This window comes from Lethenteron reissneri, unplaced genomic scaffold, assembly GCF_015708825.2.
Source record: "Lethenteron reissneri isolate LAM-NWPU_2019-01 unplaced genomic scaffold, ASM1570882v1 scaffold_1638, whole genome shotgun sequence".
NCBI classification, from domain to species: Eukaryota; Metazoa; Chordata; class Hyperoartia; order Petromyzontiformes; family Petromyzontidae; genus Lethenteron; species Lethenteron reissneri.
Window position 1 is genome coordinate 2,487,291 of NW_026891375.1, and position 17,037 is coordinate 2,504,327.

The 17,037-nt window shown below is 45.0% G+C and overlaps 1 protein-coding gene across 1 annotated transcript in view; it reads right to left on the minus strand.

Moving 5' to 3' along the window:
* The window catches only part of LOC133362964 (neuroligin-2-like), a 96,417-nt gene that overhangs the window by 1,310 nt on the left and 78,070 nt on the right, over positions 1–17,037 (minus strand). The window contains exons 6-7 of the mRNA XM_061581942.1: positions 9,197–9,373; positions 8,031–8,051 (exon numbers count right to left, since the gene is read on the minus strand). Coding sequence (XP_061437926.1) covers positions 8,031–8,051; positions 9,197–9,373 — 198 coding nt within the window. The remainder of the gene's footprint in view (positions 1–8,030; positions 8,052–9,196; positions 9,374–17,037) is intronic.

Below are 17,037 nucleotides of genomic sequence, written 5' to 3' on the forward strand. Positions count from 1 at the left end.
GTGTATAGTGTAGTGTATAGTAGTGTATAGTGTAGTGTATAGTAGTGTAGTGTATAGTGTAGTGTATAGTAGTGTATAGGAGTGTATAGCAGTGTGTAGTGTATAGTGCAAACCTGTCAACCCCTTATAAGTACCCAACATTATTACAGCCCAAGTAAAACCCGTATCGGCCACATCTGGCCCCTTATACAACTTCAACGTTCATCATACAAAGTCCCATCGCGAGGGAGAGAAAGACAAACAGACAGACAATCATCACCACTACATTCACCACTACACTCACCACTACTAAGACAAGACGCAATTCGAATTTGCTGTGCCCGTATTGAAACGGCATGGACCTGGAAACTCAATATCCCCTGCTCAACAATACGGGCTAAAACCGCGCGGGTTGCCAGGTGTGATATATGTCGAAATGAACGTTGTTTGCACGGACACACAAAAAAGTTAACAATGTACAATGCGGGCGTGACCTCAGATAGCAAACAAAAAAATAAACCGAAAGAAAATGATCGTGTTCGAAATAAAAAAAATAAGAATTTTACGCACGAGTTCACACATTGCACCCAACACTTTTTAGGGCGCCACGCGAAACGTCGAACGCCCGCTGGCAGGAGGAGGTCACGGGACAGACCCAGCAGGTGCCACGGGTTGGCCGACTGAGATGACCGGTAGATGCACCACCAGCTGTAACCCCCTACTGTGCCAGGCTAGATGCAGGAGGAGGTCACGGGGCAAACCCAGCAGGTGCCATGGGTTGGCCAACTGAGATGACCGATAGATGCACCACCAGCTGTACCCCCCTACTGTGCCAGGCTAGGTGCAGGAGGAGGTCACGTGACAGACCCGGCAGGTGCCACGGGTTGGCCGACTGAGATGACCGGTAGATGCACCACCAGCTGTACCCCCTACTGTGCCAGGCTAGGTGCAGGAGGAGGTCACGTGACAGACCCGGCAGGTGCCACGGGTTGGCCGACTGAGATGACCAGTAGATGCACCACCAGCTGTACCCCCCCTACTGTGCCAGGCTAGGTGCAGGAGGAGTGCTGTGAGTAGCGAGTAGCAGCAGCACCTATGAAGGTAGACGCAGACAAAGCTCCCCCGTGTAGCCTCTAACAGACTGTAGGGGCAAGTGCTGTTAGCGTGCAGCACCTATGAAGGCTACCGGCGCTGTGGCACACGAGGGGGTGGGTGGCTACCAGCACCACGCCCGGCCGCCTTTGTCTCTCCCCCAGTGGCGATGTTCACTACACACCGCTACACCAGCTACTCGTTTGAGGCTGAGTCGACCTACACGCCGGCGCGCGCGCGCGTTGCGTGATGGGTCACGTCCACGGAGGCCTTTATAGAAGTCCAAGACGCAATTTGAAAATAATATCCGCAGGTTTGAAAATCGCAAACAATAAATTGGGGGGTGTAGGGGGGGGGGCTCGGGTTTCAGTGATCTGGGGGGGTAGGGGGGTGGTGGGGGTGGGAGGGGGGGAACGGTGGGACATCGGTGGGGAACGCGTGGGTATTTGGGGGCGGGTTAAGGGTGGCCTTACGCCTCTGAGATTCTGTCTCTCTGTGTGTCTCTCCGTATCTGTCTCTCTGTATCTGTCTCTCTGTCTCTCTTCTCTCTCTGTCTGTCTCTCTGTCTCTCTGTGCCTCTCTGTCTGTCTGTCTCTCTGTCTCTCTCTGTCTCTCTGACTCTCTCTGTCTCTGTCTGTGTCTCTGTCTGTCTCTCTCTGTCTCTCTGTCTCTGTCTCTCTGTCTGTATGTCTCTCTATGTCACTCTCTTTCTCTCGCTGTCTCTGTCTCTCTGTCTCCCTGTCTCTCTGTCTCTCTCTCTCTGTCTCTCTGTCTATCGCTGTCTCTCTCTGTCTCTCTGTCTATCGCTGTCTCTCTCTGTCTCTCTCTGTCTGTCTCTCTCTCTGTCTCTCATCTCTGTCTGTGTCTCTCTGTCTCTCTCTGTATATGTCTCTCTGTCTGTCTCTGTCTCTATCTGTCTCTCATCTCTGTCTGTGTCTCTCTGTCTCTCTCTGTATATGTCTCTCTGTCTGTCTCTGTCTTTATCTGTCTCTCATCTCTGTCTGTGTCTCTCTGTCTCTGTCTCTCTTTCTCTGTCTCTTTCTGTCTCTCATATCTGTCTGTCTCTCTGTCTCTCTCTCTGTCTCTCTGTCTCTCTCTGTCTCTCATATCTGTCTGTCTCTCTGTCTCTCTCTCTGTCTCTCTCTGTCGTGGTGGCGAAAAGCTTTCACCCTGAGAGCTGCGGCCGGCAACCGCCATCAACATCATCAAGATTTCCCCACCCCCCGATGATGGACGCTTGTGTTGCGCCCGAAACGTCGTAATTCATTTAATTGTGTCTACCTACGCGACTTTAGCGGAATAACCAAAAAAGAGTATGGATTCCTGCAGTCACGAAAGCTTCAAATGAAGATCATTATCGAGATCGAAAACACAAACAAATCAACCAAGGACTTTGACAATTTTGGATCGTGCATGCAAAAAAAAAATTGAGACACCTTCACAGAGTCTCGTGTTGTTGTTGTTGTTGACGTTATCGTCGCTAATTGGTTGTGTCCGTGCAGCGTTTGTTTGTTGATTATTTTCGTGTTTTTATTTTTTGCTGCTGCTGCTGTTGCTGCTGCTGCTGTTTGCGAAAATAAAATTAATTGAAAGCAAAATTTGAGCTCGGAGGAGGGGAGGGGAGGGGGGGCGGAGGGAGAGAGGGGGAGGGGGGTAATAACGCAAAAGACACCGATTAGGGGGGGGGGTAGTGGGGGGGGGGACGCAAAACCGGGGGGGGGTAGGGAGGGAGGGGAGAAGGAGAGGGGGGGGATTTTTTTTCACGGAGTCCGTGTTGTTTCGGGTGGGGGGTGGGGTGGGGGGTGGGGTGGGAGGGTTTTTGTCACGGAGACAAAAAATCGATAGTTTTTATTTCGTTTTTCAAACAGGCACTGGAGGTCTTTTTGCATGTGGGGGGGGGTTGGGTGGGGGGGGTTTGGGGTGTTGGGGATCGGGGTGGGGGTCAGTGGGGGCGAGGGGTGGGGTGGGGTTGGCACGTGGGGGGGAGGGGGGTGGGGAGGGGGGGGTTAAAGTCAATGTTAAAATCCCCACGGAATCAAAGCAGGACATTTTGTAAAATGTGAAAGGTTGCCAGAAGTTGTGCCGTTGAAATTCGCGTAAACATGCCACTTTGAGTCGTTTTAGTTTCTCATCGATTTTGTTTCATTTCGTCATTTTTTGTGCTTTTTTTGTTCATTTTCCTCGATGCGATTTTTTTTTTATTGGGGGAGGGTGGGTGGGTGTGGGTTGTGGGGTATTTTTTCCGCCGTTCCCGCTTCGGGATTTTTGTTGTTGTTGTTGCTGCTATAATCGTGGGAAAACTGCGGTGGTGGTGGTGGTGGGGGGGGGGGGAGAATATCTCCACCACTTACCGAGTACAAATAATCTCGGTGGATATTTTTTTTTCTTTCAAATTTAAGTTTTTTTTTTTTTGGGGGGGGGGGGGGGGAAGGTATCGGTCGCAAACATTCGGGAAATTGTCCGGGCCCAGCCATCACGTAGGTGGGCTGGGAGGCATTAGGCCCAGCCCTTTTGGTATCGTCCAGAAAGGTGATGGGGGTGGACACACAGAAGCACATGGTTGTTGTTGTTTGTTTGTTCGGAGGGAGGGAGGGAGGAGGGAGGGAGGGAGGGAGGGGGGCGGGTGGGGGGAGGGAGGGATGGGGGGGAGAGGTGGGGGGGGTCAGTAATTTTTTTTTGACGGTTTTCGGATAAATAAAAAAAATATCCCATTTTTAGTTTTGGTTACCGCTCACCCACCCGTCCCCCCTCGCCCCCCCACCCTCGCCTCCCCCCCCCCCTCATCTCGGAAAAAAAAAACATTTTTAGTTTTGGTTACCGGTCACCCACCCGTCCCCCCTCGCCTCGCCCCCCCCCCCCCCTCTCTCATCTCGGCAACAAAAAAAAGAAAATTTCCGCAAAATAAATTTTCGGAGCGATTTGGAATTTCGCTTTCTACTTTTTTGGGGAGGGAGGTTTGGGGGAGGCGGGGGGGAGGGTTGGGTGGGGTGATGGGTTCAGGTTTTTTTGGGGGGAGGGAGAGGAGGGGGAGGGGGGGCTTAGCGTGCGGTCAGAAGAAAGGGACATTTTTTTTAATCTTCTTGGTTCTTTCGGTAAAGTCACGTAGAAGGGAAATAATAAAATAACGTTGTCTTCCCGACAGACCTGTTCTTCACCTGAGGACGGCTGCTTGCGTTGTGGCAGAAACGTCGTGAGAATTGTATTTTATTATGTTTTATTTTTATTATTGTATTATTTCTCTTCTACGTGACTTTACCGAAAGAAGGGAAATAATAAAATAACAAAAATAAAACATGATAAAATAATTGTGAGAATAATTTTATCATGTTTTATGTTTATTAGTTTATTATTTCCCTTCTACGTGACTTTACCGAAAGAAGAGAAATAATAAAATAAAAATATGAAAAAATAAAACTTAATAAAATAATCCTAACAATTATTTCATCACGTTTTATTTTTATTATTTTATTATTTCCCTTCTACTTGATGACTTCACCGAAAGAACCAAGAAGATGAATCCCTGCAGTCACGAAAGAAGCTTTAAATCGAATTTTTTTTTTTTTACCAAAACTAGGAAACGATTTTCTCCCCCCATTGCCTTCCGCCCGCCCGGCTGCCTACCGCGCACTTCTTTGCAATTCTTGCGATTGCAACATCGAAGCGATTGGCGGATCGATGGGTCTGCCCGTCCGCTAGTTTCTAGGATCTGGGATCCGCTGGACGTGGTGAGGGTCGGTGCGGTGGCAGCTGCGTGCTGAGTGGTGGCAGTCTACAAAAACCCGGTCCTTGGCGACGGACTATAGCTCTAGGACAATATACACTATTATACACTATACACTACTATACATTACACTATACACTACTATACACTACACTATACACTACTATACACTATTATACACTATACACTACTATACACTACTATACACTACTATACACTATACACTACTATACACTACTATACACTACTATACACTATACACTACTATACACTACTATACACTATACACTACTATACACTACTATACACTACTACTATACACTATACACTACTATACACTACCATACACTACTATACACTATACACTATACACTACTATACACTACCATACACTATACACTACTATACACTACTATACACTACTATACACTACCATACACTATACACTACTATACATTACTATACACTACTAATACATTACAATACACTACTATACACTACACTATACACTACTATACACTACACTATACTACTATACACTACTATACTACACTATACACTACTATACATTACACTATACACTACTATACACTACTATACACTACTATACACTATACACTACTATACACTACTATACACTACTATACACTATAGACTATACACTACTATACACTACTATACACTATACACTACTATACATACTATACACTACTATACACTATACACTACTATACACTACTATACACTACTATACACTATACACTACTATACACTACTATACACTACTATACACTATACACTACTATACACTACTATACACTATACACTACTATACACTACTATACACTATACACTACTATACACTATACACTACTATACACTACTATACACTAACACTATACACTACTATACACTACTATACACTACTATACACTACACTATACACTACTATACACTATACTACTACATTATACACTACTATACACTACTAACACTATACACTACTATACACTACTATACACTACTATACACCTATACACTACTATACACTACTATAACACTATACCACTATACACTACTATACAACTATACACTACTATATACACTATACACTACATACACTACTATACACTACTATACACTATACACTACTATACAAGACTATACACTATACAATATACACTACTATACACTATACACTACTCTACACTATACACTACATACATACTAGACACTACTATACACTATACACTACTATACACTACTATACAATATACACACTATACACTACTACTATACACTACTAGAAACGATACACTACTATCACTACTATACACTATACACTACTATACACTACTATACACTACTAATACACTACCATACACTTACACTATACACTACTAATACACTACTATACACTACTATACACTACCATACACTATACACTACTAATACACTACTACACTACTATACACTACTACTATACACTACTATACACTACTATACACTACTATACACTATACACTATACACTATACACTACTATACACTACTATACACTATACACTACTATACATTACACTATACACTACTATACATTACACTATACACTACTATACACTACACTATACACTACTATACACTATACACTACTATATACTACACTATACACTACTATACATTACACTATACACTACTATACACTATACACTACTATACATTACACTATACACTACTATACACTATACACTACTATACACTATTATACATTACACTACTATACATTACACTATACACTACTATACACTACACTATACACTACACTATACACTACTATACATTACACTATACACTATTATACATTACACTATACACTACTATACATTACACTATACACTACTATACACTACACTATACACCAGAGGTGGGACAAAGTCATTGTTATGCAAGTCCAAGTCGAGTCTCAAGTCATCAAATTCATGACTCGAGTCTGACTCGAGTCCAAGTCACATGACTCGAGTCCACACCTCAGAGGTGGGACAAAGTCATTGTTATGCAAGTCCAAGTCGAGTCTCAAGTCATCAAATTCATGACTCGAGTCTGACTCGAGTCCAAGTCACATGACTCGAGTCCACACCTCTGCTATACACTACACTATACACTACTATACATTACACTATACACTACTATACACTACACTATACACTACACTATACACTACTATACATTACACTATACACTACTATACAGTACTATACACTACACTACTATACACTATACACTACACACTACACTATACACTACTATACATTACACTATACACTACTATACACTACACTATACACTACTATACACTACTATACACTACACTATACACTATAATATACTACACTATACACTATACACTACTATACACTACTATACACTATACACTACTATACACTACACTATACACTACTATACACTACTATACACTATACACTACTATATACTACACTATACACTACTATACACTATACACTACTATACACTACTATACACTTTGCACTACACTATACACTATTATATACTACACTATGCACTACTATACACTATACACTACTATACACTACACTATACACTACTATACACTATACACTACTATACACTACTATACACTACACTATACGCTACTATACACTACACTATACAGTACTATACACTATACACTACACTATACACTACACTACTATACACTACACTATACACTACTATACACTACACTATACACTACTATACACTACACCAGGGGTCGGCAACCTACGGCTCCGGAGCTGCATGCGGCTCTTTACGGGTTGCTTCTTGACGATGAGTACGTATGTACTCAGATGCATTGCGGCTCTTGAAATACTGAATTTTGTACCGAATTGGAAAGAAATGGCTCTTCTTGTTATTTTGGTTGCCGACCCCTGCACTACACTATACACTACTATACACTACACTATACACTACTATACACTATACACTACACTATACACTACACTACTATACACTACACTATACACTACTATACACTACACTATACACTACTATACACTATACACTACTATACACTACACTATATACTACTATACACTACACTACTATACACTACACTATACACTACACTACTATACACTACACTATACACTACTATACACTACACTATACACTACTATACACTATACACTCCACGCCCCAGTACCGGATACTCTCCATACCTGTGGCTGCGCCTTGATGGCCTGTCCACGAAAATCATGAACAGGAGTGGGGACACGATGCACCCTCGGCGGAGTTCAACACCCACAGTGAACGATTTTGATTTCACACCGAGGATACGGACACAGCTCTCAGTCCGGGAATAAAGGGGCTGGCGAGCGCACAAAAGCGTCACCGGTACATCATACCCTTGCAGCACCTCCACACGACATTCTGAGGGCAACGGTCACGTGCCTTCTCCAAGTCTACAAAGCAGAAGCAGACTGGAGAAGCATAACTCATGACCTCTCAAATATCTGTGACAGGTTAAAGAGCTGGTCCATTGTTCCACGACCCTGAAGGAATCCGCATTGTTCCTCCTCAATCCGAGTCGTTAGCACCGGGCACAGCAGCCTCCTCTCGAGCTCGCTGGCACAGGCTTGGCCTGCTACGCTGAGGAGTGTGGTCTCTCTGTAGTTGGAGCGCACCCTCTTAGTGTCCTTTCTTAAACATGGGGACCACGACCCCAGTTTGCCAGTCCAGAGGTGCTGTACCCGGGGGTCCATGCAACATTGAAGGGGCGCGTTAGCCACGACACTCCGGCACTGTCCAGGGCGCGTTCAACAACTCCGGTGTGAATCTCGGCCACCCCAGCAGCGTTGCCGCTACGAAGGCCCTCGAACGTTTCAGCGGCTTCAGCAGCCGCGAGTGATCTGACCCCCCTCCCAGCTGTTTCCAGGGCTGCCACCTGAGAGGAAGCCATGTCCACCGTGGTTACGGAGCACCTCAAAGTGTTCCTGCCACCTCTCGACTAGCCCCTTAGTCGAGGTCAACGTTACGCCGCCACCGTTACTGAGAACAGCCTGGGCCACGTCCCGTCGACCCCTCCTAAGGCGTCGGATGCGTTGCCAGAACATCTTTGAGGCTGCCCTTGTAGTCTCTACCCCACGGCCTCCCCAAACTCTTCCCACGCCTCCGGGTTTTCGCTTCAGCGGCTGCTGCAGCTGCCGCTGCCGCCCTCTTGGCAAGCCCGGTACCTCTCAATCGATTCGGGAGGCCTTTATCCGAGCGTAGTTCGGAAAGCCTCCTCCTTCGACTTGACAGCTTCCCTCAACACTGCGGTCCACCAGCGTGTCCTAGGCTTGCCGCCATGACAGGCTCCAACTGCCTGCAGGCCACAACTTCTCGCAGCTGCATCGGCAATCGAGGCACTGAACATCGTCCACTCGGACTCAATGTCCACGACGTCCCATGGAGTGCAGGAGAAGTCTTCTCGGATGTAGAAGTTGAAGTCTTTCTGCACTGGGTCCTTCCGCCAGATGTTCCCAGAAAACCCAAACGATTCGTTTTGGCCTTTTCTGTCTATCTGGTCGGTGCCCCAAGCGTCGGATCCAACTGACCACCCGGTGGTGATCACTTGATAGCTCTGCCCCTCTCTTCACCCGAGTGTCCGGAACATTCGGCCTCAGGTCCGATGATACAACTATGAAGTCATTATTCTTAGGTTTTTTTTCAGTAAAGTCGCGTAGATTAAAAAATAAAAATAATAAAAGTAAAATAAAAATACAATGAAAATCGGAGGCGACACAAGCTTCCGTCTTCAGGTGGAACCGTCACAGCACGATACCGAAAAAACCTAAGAATATGAATCTTTGCAGTCACGAAAGCTTCAAATCTAGAATTATAAAGTCAATCATTGACCTTCGGCCCAAGGTGCTCTGATACCAAGTACACTCACGAACATCCTTGTGTTCGAACGCGGTGTTTGTTATTGATATTCCGTGACCAGTGCACAATTCCAATAACATCTCACCATTCGGGCTCAGATCAGGGGGGGGGGCATTCCTCCCATTCACGCCACTCCAGTCATCTCCGTCGTTTCCCACGTGAGCATTGCTGTCACCGGGTAAGACTGTCGAGTCGGTAGGCGGAACTCTGACGAACACTGCACCCACCGCTGGGGAGCCGGAAAAGCCCCTCTCTGTACCAGCGTGGACGTCACCCTCGTGGTGTTCACCTTCTGAAGCGCTCGCTTGTCACCGTGGCGTGCGAGATGACACCACCACAACCACGTGACTTTTCTTTCGTGTTGTGCGCGGTGCTTTTAGCGCCACAGCGCGTCGATTTGTAGCGTTGATTTTCATTTGTGTTGCTGGTGACTTTGTGTGTTTCATTATGAAATCGCCTCCAGTGCATTTGCTGCTGGCGGCAATAGAACGTTGTTTAAAAGTCTCTAAGAAGGCAGATTACTCTGAACAGGTGTTTGGTGCATAAGCACACACAACAGTCGGAGTTTTCCTTCCTGAGACCCGAAGTCTCATTGAGGCGGTCCTCTCATCCACTGGGACAAACTGGGATTTTTGCACACAGTGTTGGTGTAACGGTGTTTTTTCTGCAATATTTTGCTGTCTTTTCTTGGATTTTCTGTTTGCACTTAGTTCACATATTCACTTTAAGATGTTTTTGTTCATGTTTTAGTTTTTTGTTTGTTGCGGTTGCACCCGATTCAAGAGCCGAATGGCTCACAGGGCTACACCTAATACATGAAACTTGAACTTGAACTACTGAACAGCACTCAGCTGGGGTCTTGGGAATATCACCTAACCCGCTCGGGGCATCTCACCAGGGGTTACTCCGGAATAGAAGAGAGACTACCACCTCCCGATCGAAAAGTTTGATTCCAGTGCAAAATGCTGTGCGTGGAGCTGAGACCGACTATATCGAGTCGATACGTTTCCACCTCCAAAAACTTTCCACCTCCTCCTTCTCTACGGACGTGACATTCCACGTCCTGCATAATGCACGGGCATCATATGACTTTGAAACCCCCCGCCCACCTCCTACGCATTTCACATAAATATTCTAAATTCCTCTTGATATGCAAATTCTTTTGTCAAGGCACTCTTCTTCCACCCCTCCAAAACAGCAGCTTAAATATACGCTCCAAGCTTGGTGGTGTTTCATTCTTCACCTGAGGACGGCTGCTTGCGTTGTGGCCGAAACGTGGTGAGAATTGTATTTTATTATGTTTTATTTCTATTATTTTATTATTTCCCTTCTACGTGATGACTTTACCGAAAGAAACAAGAAGATGAATCCCTGCAGTCACGAATTCTTTAAATCGATATGCTAAATTACTCTTGATATGCAAATTATATTGTCAAGGCGCTCTTCCCCCTCCAACCCAGCAGCTTAAATATACGCTCCAAGCTTGGTGGTGTTTCATTCAGACGCTGTCTTTCCTACAGACCTGTTCTCCACCTGAGGACGGCTGCTTGCGTTGTGGCCGAAACGTGGTGAAAATTGTATTTTATTATGTTTTATTTTTATTATTTTATTATTTCCCTTCTACGTGATGACTTTACCGAAAGAACCAAGAAGATGAATCCCTGCAGTCACGAAAGCTTTAAATCGAAATTCCACATTCCTGATAGCCGGTGTCCATCGCCAAAGTCCAGTCCGTCCGAGACCGTCTTCACTCCCTGCCACGTTGCCATCGCACCAACCCCTCGCCCTTCGTCCTGCGGATCGCTAGTTCGTCTCATTACGTTCCGTATCGATTGCCACGACGATTGCTACTCATGAGTCGGAGGTAAAGCCGCGTGGAAGTTCATCCGTAAAGTGTTGGCCAGTTTGCAGCCGACGAAAAACAGCGATCGGGCGAGAGGTCCAAACCACGCACCCGCGTCGTTCTTAAAGCGGCCCGTTTGCCCGAGATTAGATTGTTCAATTTCGTTGTTGTTGCTTCGAGAACTGCATGGAACTTTTAAAACGTCCATGTTGTGGTTTGCTGTTGCTTTCATAACGTGCGTTATTGATTTCGTCTACTCGCCTGCTTCTCAAATTTGCAGCGTTGGTTTTTTTTTCACGGCCTTGGTGCTCAAAATAGCCACAAAAATCTGATTCGGAATAAACGTGAAGTCCCTCCTCCCTGTCTCTCTCTTTCTCTCTCTCCCCATTCCCCGCATTACCCCCACCGTCAATATGCGCGATGAAAACGAAAAAAATTAACCCGTAAAAACAAAGTTTTTCACTATAAATCCTTTATATGCGTGGCGGCTAGAGTCCTCTCGTCCTCTGGCTTGAGATGGCTGCCACCTATGGGTCAGATGATTGCCTGCCACCATTAAGCAATTGGTAATTAAATATAATTAATTTTTTCCTAAAAAGTAGAAAATTTTTGAATTTTTTTTTTCACAAAAAAAAATTGTCACGCACAACGAGTCTGTGTGCAAAATGTCAGCTCGATTGGATCACGGGAAGTGGGTTAAAAAACGACCGAAAGATTTGCACGGTCGTAAGCGCGCAAGCAAGCAAGCAAGTGAACTTAATATAAAGGATTTTTAAAAAATTAGTTCAGGCGTAAAATCAAAATGGAAAAAAAGGGTGGAGAAATAAAAAATGCGTGACCTTCACGAACTGTGTCCGTCTTAGTGCCGTGTGTCCCCTACGCGGTTGCAATGTTAACTACCTCGCCTGGTATACAGGAGGTCGCACGTTCAACCGCGACCCTGACGATGCCTGCTGCTGTATATGTGGAGTTTACGGCTCTTTCATCATCATCATCACAGTGGCTAGGAGACGTTAACTACCTCGCCTGGTATACAGGAGGTCGTGGGTTCGATCACAACCCTGACGCCTGATATATATTTAGAGTTTGTGTGTCTCTCTCATCATCATCATCATGGTGGCTAGGATATGTTAACTACCTCGCCTGGTATACAGGAGGTCGTGGGTTTGATCCTAACCCTGACGCCTGATATATATTTAGAGTTTTTTATGTCTCTCTCATCATCATCATCATCATGGTGGCTAGGAGATGTTAACTACCTCCCCTGGTATACAGAAGTTCGTGGGTTCGATTCCGACCCTGACGCCTGCTGCTGTATATTTGGATTCTGCGTCTCTCTCTCTCATCATCATCACCACGGTGGCTATGAGTCGTTAACTACCTCGCCTGGTATACAGGAGGTCGTGCGTTCGATCCCACCCATGATGATGCCTTCTGCTGTATATTTGGAGTCTGCGTCTCTCTCTCTCATCATCATCATCACGTATAAATGTGTCGTTAAACCCTCAGCCACCCGACACAGCCAATTAGTAAGGTTTGACACCTAAACAGAACGTGGCCAATTCGTCACTAGTACAGCGCACCGGTGTGTTGGAGAGCCAAGCCACAAGATTTACAATCTGGATGATCTTCTTGGTTTTTTCGGTAAAGTCACGTAGAAGGGAAGTAATAAAATAATAAAAATAAAACATAATAAAATATAATAAAAATTATTTTATTATATTATTTTATTATATTATTTTATTATGTTTTATTTTTATTATTTTATTACTTCCCTTCTACGTGACTTTACCGAAAAAACCAAGAAGATGAATCCCTGCAGTCACGAAAGCTTTAAATCGAAAAATCTGGATGATATTTGTCGCGAAAGCCTAAAAGGTGCTAAACTAAACCTCATCAGTTAGCCCGTTCCCTGAATGTTAGTTAGACACTTTGAAGTCATCTGGTTTGAAAACTCATCTCTTTAGGACTGCTTGTCGTTGTTGGTGTTTTAATTCTAGATTTGAAGCTTTCGTGACTGCAAGGATTCATACTCTTAGGTTTTTTCGGTAAAGTCACGTAGGTAAAAAATTAAAATTAATAAAAGTAAAATAAAATAAAAATCACGACGTTTTGGAGGCAACACAAGCTTCCGTCTTCAGGTGGAACCGCCACAGCACGACAGCTGTAATCAAGTGACGGTTCCACCTGAAGACGGACGCTTGTGTTGCTTCCGAAACGTCGTTATTTTATTTTATTTTTATTTTACTTTTATTAATTTAATTTTTTTACCTACGTGACTTTACCGAAAAAACGTAAGAATATGTTGATGTTTTAGTTTCGTAGTCCTTCCCCCCGCACCTCCGATTGGCTACGTACGCTGGCGCGAAATAACTACAAGCTGTTCTGGGTGGTGCTAGTGGCCGAGTGGGCGTCACTCATGTAAGAGTGGAAGGAGTTTAAGGAGGTGGAGGCTTTCCTGGATGGAGATCACTGTGGTGGTGGTGATGATGATGATGTCTCTACCCTGCGTGTGTTCTCTAATCCGCGTGTTCATCTCTGTCTGTCTCTCAGTGTCATCATCACCAAGGTCTATCCACTTCTGAATGAAGATCACTAATTCCCAGCATGCACCATCCCCACACTCAACTGTGTACTATGAACAGTAGGATATTTATGAATGCTAAGACATCTATGAATGCTAAGATATGAATGCAAGGATATGAATACAAGGATGTGAATGCCAGGATGTGAATGCTAGTATATGAATACTAGGATATTTATTCTAGGAAATGAATGCCAAGATATGAATGCAAGGATATGAATACTAGGATGTGAATGCCATGATGTGAATGCTAGTATATGAATACTAGGATATTTATTCTAGGAAATGAATGCTAAGATATGAATGCCAGGATATGATTGCGAGTATATGAATACTAGGATATTAATTGAAGGATATGAATACTCGAATATGAATTCTCGGATATGAACGCCAAGATGTTAATGCTAGAATATGAATACGATGATATGAATATTAGGATATGAATATTAGGATATGAATACCAGGATATGAATACTAGGGAATTAATGCTAAGATATGAATGCTAGGATATGAATACTGCGATATGAACGCTATGACATGAATGCTAGGATATTAATTCCCCAACGAAAGATCAAAACCTTTTCGTGGAGGTGGGTTGTGTTTGTTCCAATGACCCTATGTCGCCTGGAGTCTTGTACTCCTGGTAAGGTCTCCCTTAGCGAACAGGTCTGGGGGAAAGGTACCAGAAAAATAATGGTACGAACAAAAACCCCTCAGGAATGGTTCTGAAATATAAAGATCAGAGAACCTAACAAGACATACTGGGCCACTGGCCTTGACCCAGGCCTGGGTGGATGGTGTTCGCAGGCAAGCGCCTTGTGGCCGGGTGATCCCACGTGACCCCGGTCAGGCCCGGCCCAAAATGGCTACGTGGCGCCGTCGTGAAGGCCCCACTAGCCGCAGGACAAATGGCGAAGGGTTGGTGCGATGCCAGCGTGCTAGGGAGAGGGGTGAATATATTCTTAGGTTTTTTCAGTAAAGTCACGTAGTAAATTAATAAAAGTAAAATAAATTAAAAATAAAAATCACGACGTTTCGGAGGCAACACAAGCCTCCGTCTTCAGGTGGGACCGTCCCAGCACGATAGCTGTATTGATACAGGCAACACAAGCCTCTGTCTTCAGGTGGAACCGTCACAGCACGATAGCTGTATCAATACACGATCAATACAGCTATCGTGCTGTGACGGTTCCTCCTGAAGACAGAGGCTTGTGTTGCCTCCGAAACGTCGTGATTTTTAATTTTTAATTTTATTTTTATTTTACTTTTATTAATTTTATTTTTTTACCTACGTGATTTTACCGATAAAAAACCTAAAAATATGAATCCTTGCAGTCACGAAAGCTTCAAATCTAGAGGGGTGAGTCTCGGACAGACTGGGCCTTGGCGATGGACACCGGCTATCAGGGACGTGGAACATCACGTCACTAGAGAAGGAGTCAGAGCTGGTGGAAGAGGTGGAAAGGTACCGACAAGACATATCCGGCCTCACCTCCACGCACAGCTTTTGCACGGCAATCAAACTTCTCGATCGGAAGGTGGTTTCTTTCCTATTCCAGAGCAACCCTTGGTGAGAGGTCCCGAGCGGGTGTGGGGATACTCACAAGCCCACGGCTGGGTGCTGTTCATTTGGAGTTTGTCCAAGCGGGTGAGAGGGTCACCTCAATGAGACTTCGGGTCTCAGAAAGGAAAAACTCTGACTGATGTCTGTGCTTATGCACCAAACAGCTGTTCAGATTATTCAGCTTTCTTAGAGACGGTGGGTGCAGTGCTCGACAGAGTGACGCCTACCAACTCCATAGTCTTACTGGATAACTTCATTGCTCACGTGGGGAATGATGGAGATAAGTAGAGAGGCTTGATTGGGAGGAATGGCCTCCATAATCTGAACCCGAATTGTGAGAATTATTGGAATTCTTCGCTAGTCAGGGAATGTCAATAACAAACACCGCGTTCGAACACAAGCATGTTCGTGAGTGTATTTGGTACCAGAGCACCTTGGGCCGAAGGTCAATGATTGACTTTATAGTTGTATCATCAGACCTTAGTTTGTTGTAGTCCAGAGTTAGACTGATGGCCTTAATCTAAGTTGTCTTGTGGTTGTTGTTGTTGCTTGACTTGCATCCCACTGGGATTTTTTGCACACAGTGTTGGTGTACGGTGCTTTTTGTGGAATAGTTTGCTGTCTTTTCTTGGATTTTCTGTTTGCGCATAGTCACATAGTCACTTTAAGATGTTTTCTTGTTCATGTTTTTGTTTTTTGTTTGTTGCGGTTGCACCCGATTCAAGAGCCGAATGGCTCACAGGGCTATACCTACTACATTAACTTGAACTTGAACCTGAGGCCGTATGTTCTGGACACTCGGGAGAAGAGAGGGGCAGAGCTGTCAAGTGATCACCACCTGGTGGTCAGTTGGATCCGAGGAGTGAGGCACAAACCAGATAGACGTGAAAGGCCAAAACGAATCGTTTGGGTTTTCTGGGAACATCTGGCGGAAGGACCCAGTGCAGAAAGACTTCAACTTCTACATCCGGGAAGACTTCTCCTGCACTCCATGGGACGTCGTGGACATTGAGTCCGAGTGGACGATGTTCAGTGCCTCGATTGCCGATGCAGCTGCGAGAAGCTGTGGCCTGCAGGCAGTTGGAGCCTGTCATGGCGGCAAGCCTAGGACACGCTGGTGGACCGCAGTGTTGAGGGAAGCTGTCAAGTCGAAGGAGGAGGCTTTCCGAACTACGCTCGGATAAAGTCCTCCCGACTCGATTGAGAGGTTCCGGCTTGCCAAGAGGGCGGCAGCGGCAGCTGCAGCAGCCGCTGAAGCGAAAACCCGGAGGCGTTGGAAGAGTTTGGGGAGGCCGTGGGGTAGAGACTACA